At 42.2% G+C, this 1643-nt stretch overlaps 1 protein-coding gene across 1 annotated transcript; it reads right to left on the reverse strand.

Annotated features, from left to right (window-relative positions):
- Positions 1 to 448: 448 nt before the first annotated feature.
- On the reverse strand, positions 449 to 1063 carry LOC121392047 (uncharacterized protein K02A2.6-like). Its single transcript, XM_041523446.1, has one exon. The coding sequence runs from the start codon at positions 1061 to 1063 to the stop codon at positions 449 to 451; it is 615 nt and encodes a 204-aa protein (XP_041379380.1).
- Between the last annotated feature and the right edge of the window lie 580 nt (positions 1064 to 1643).

Genomic DNA, 1643 nt, shown 5'->3' on the forward strand with positions numbered 1-1643 from the left:
CAACGTATTAGGTATTGGGTGTCTGACTCACTTGTTTCATCTGCATATTGTCTTCTCAGCTGGTCTACATGTCTTCGTAAGAGTAATCCTTCATCTGTTTCAATCTGGTATGACACAGGTCCTTAAAAAAAAAAAAAAACTTTAACTATCCTCCTGTAATCCATTTCGGTCACGGAAATTCTTGGCATATACCTTTTCTCCAACTTCAAATTGTCTTGGCGCTCTTCCTGGAATACTTTCTCCTGCTTGTCATTCATTCGCGCAGCTGTATCTGGGTGAAGTAGATCCAAATGAGTCATCAACCTCCTCCCCATTAAAAGTTGATCTGGAGAGAGTCCTGTTGTTGTCTGAGGGGTAACACGATATTTGAATAAGAACTTACTGAGTCTCACTTCCATTGGCCATCTAACTTTGTTACTGCATTCTTGAATGCCTGTACCGCTCTCAGCTAGTCCATTGGACAATGGGTGGTATGGCGATGTGAGGACTTGGTTTTTATTCCATTGGCCGCTAAAAATTGCTGGAACTCTACACTAGTAAAGCCGGAACCATTATCTGACACAATTTGCTCCGGGAGACCAAATGTAGCGAAGATGTGTCGTAATTTGGCAATAGTCGATGCAGCTGATGTAGAGGGAACTATATGTACCTCTATCCACTTGGAATGCGCGTCCACTAGTACTAGGAAAAGCTTCCCTTGAAATGGACCCGTGTGGTCAATGTGCACTCTGGACCATGGGCGTGAAGGCCATTCCCATGGATGAAGGGGAGCTTTTTTGGGGAGACGGTCTGTGTTGTTGACAAGTGTCACAGTGCTGAACAGTGGTAACGATATCAGTGTCCATCCCTGGCCACCAGACATACGACGAGCAAGACTCTTCATTTTACAAATCCCAGGGTGAGTATCATGAAGTTGGGATAATACTAACTTGCGTCCAGGTGGGGGAATCACAACTCTAGCCCCCCAGAGAATACAGCCATCTACAGCACTCAGTTCTTCACGACACACGATGATTGAAGTAAGGTCGAAAGGAGGAATCAGAATTGTTTTTTGGCCAACCATGAAGGAGGTAGTGGTGAATTTCCTGATAATGTAGGGTCTTTTTCTGTCCACTTGCGAGTATGAGAGGCAGTTATTATAGTGTCTGAAAAGTGCAGGAATAACATCTTGATGTCTCCTGGTGGTGGAATGTCTGACACCTTTGGATGTTCTGGAAGTGGTAACTGACTTAGGGCATTTGCATTACCCATCTTTTTCCCAGGTCGATGTTGGCTACTATATTAATATGGTCCTAACGTCAATGCCCATCTCTGTATTCTTGATCTGGATTCATTAAAAAGATATTTCAGGGGCTGATGGTCTGAATAGATAGTCCATGTATTTAGGCACAATTCAGATGCATCGTTACTAGAAATACTTACAATTTGGTTGTTGTTATTTCGAATAAAGGGAGAAGCGTTGTTAATGATCATGAAGGTTTCCAAACTCATCCAAAGCTCTGAGAATTAAATTTAACCTTTGACCTGGCCACCTAGTCAATTGATTAATATCAATGACCAGTTTTAACAGAGTCTGTCACACAAAGAATGTGTTTGATTGTACAAGTCTTGAAATGCTGAGTTTTTGTTGTCATTCCTATAAT

Source organism: Gigantopelta aegis, unplaced genomic scaffold (assembly GCF_016097555.1).
Source record: "Gigantopelta aegis isolate Gae_Host unplaced genomic scaffold, Gae_host_genome ctg3324_pilon_pilon, whole genome shotgun sequence".
In the NCBI taxonomy this organism is placed as follows: domain Eukaryota; kingdom Metazoa; phylum Mollusca; class Gastropoda; order Neomphalida; family Peltospiridae; genus Gigantopelta; species Gigantopelta aegis.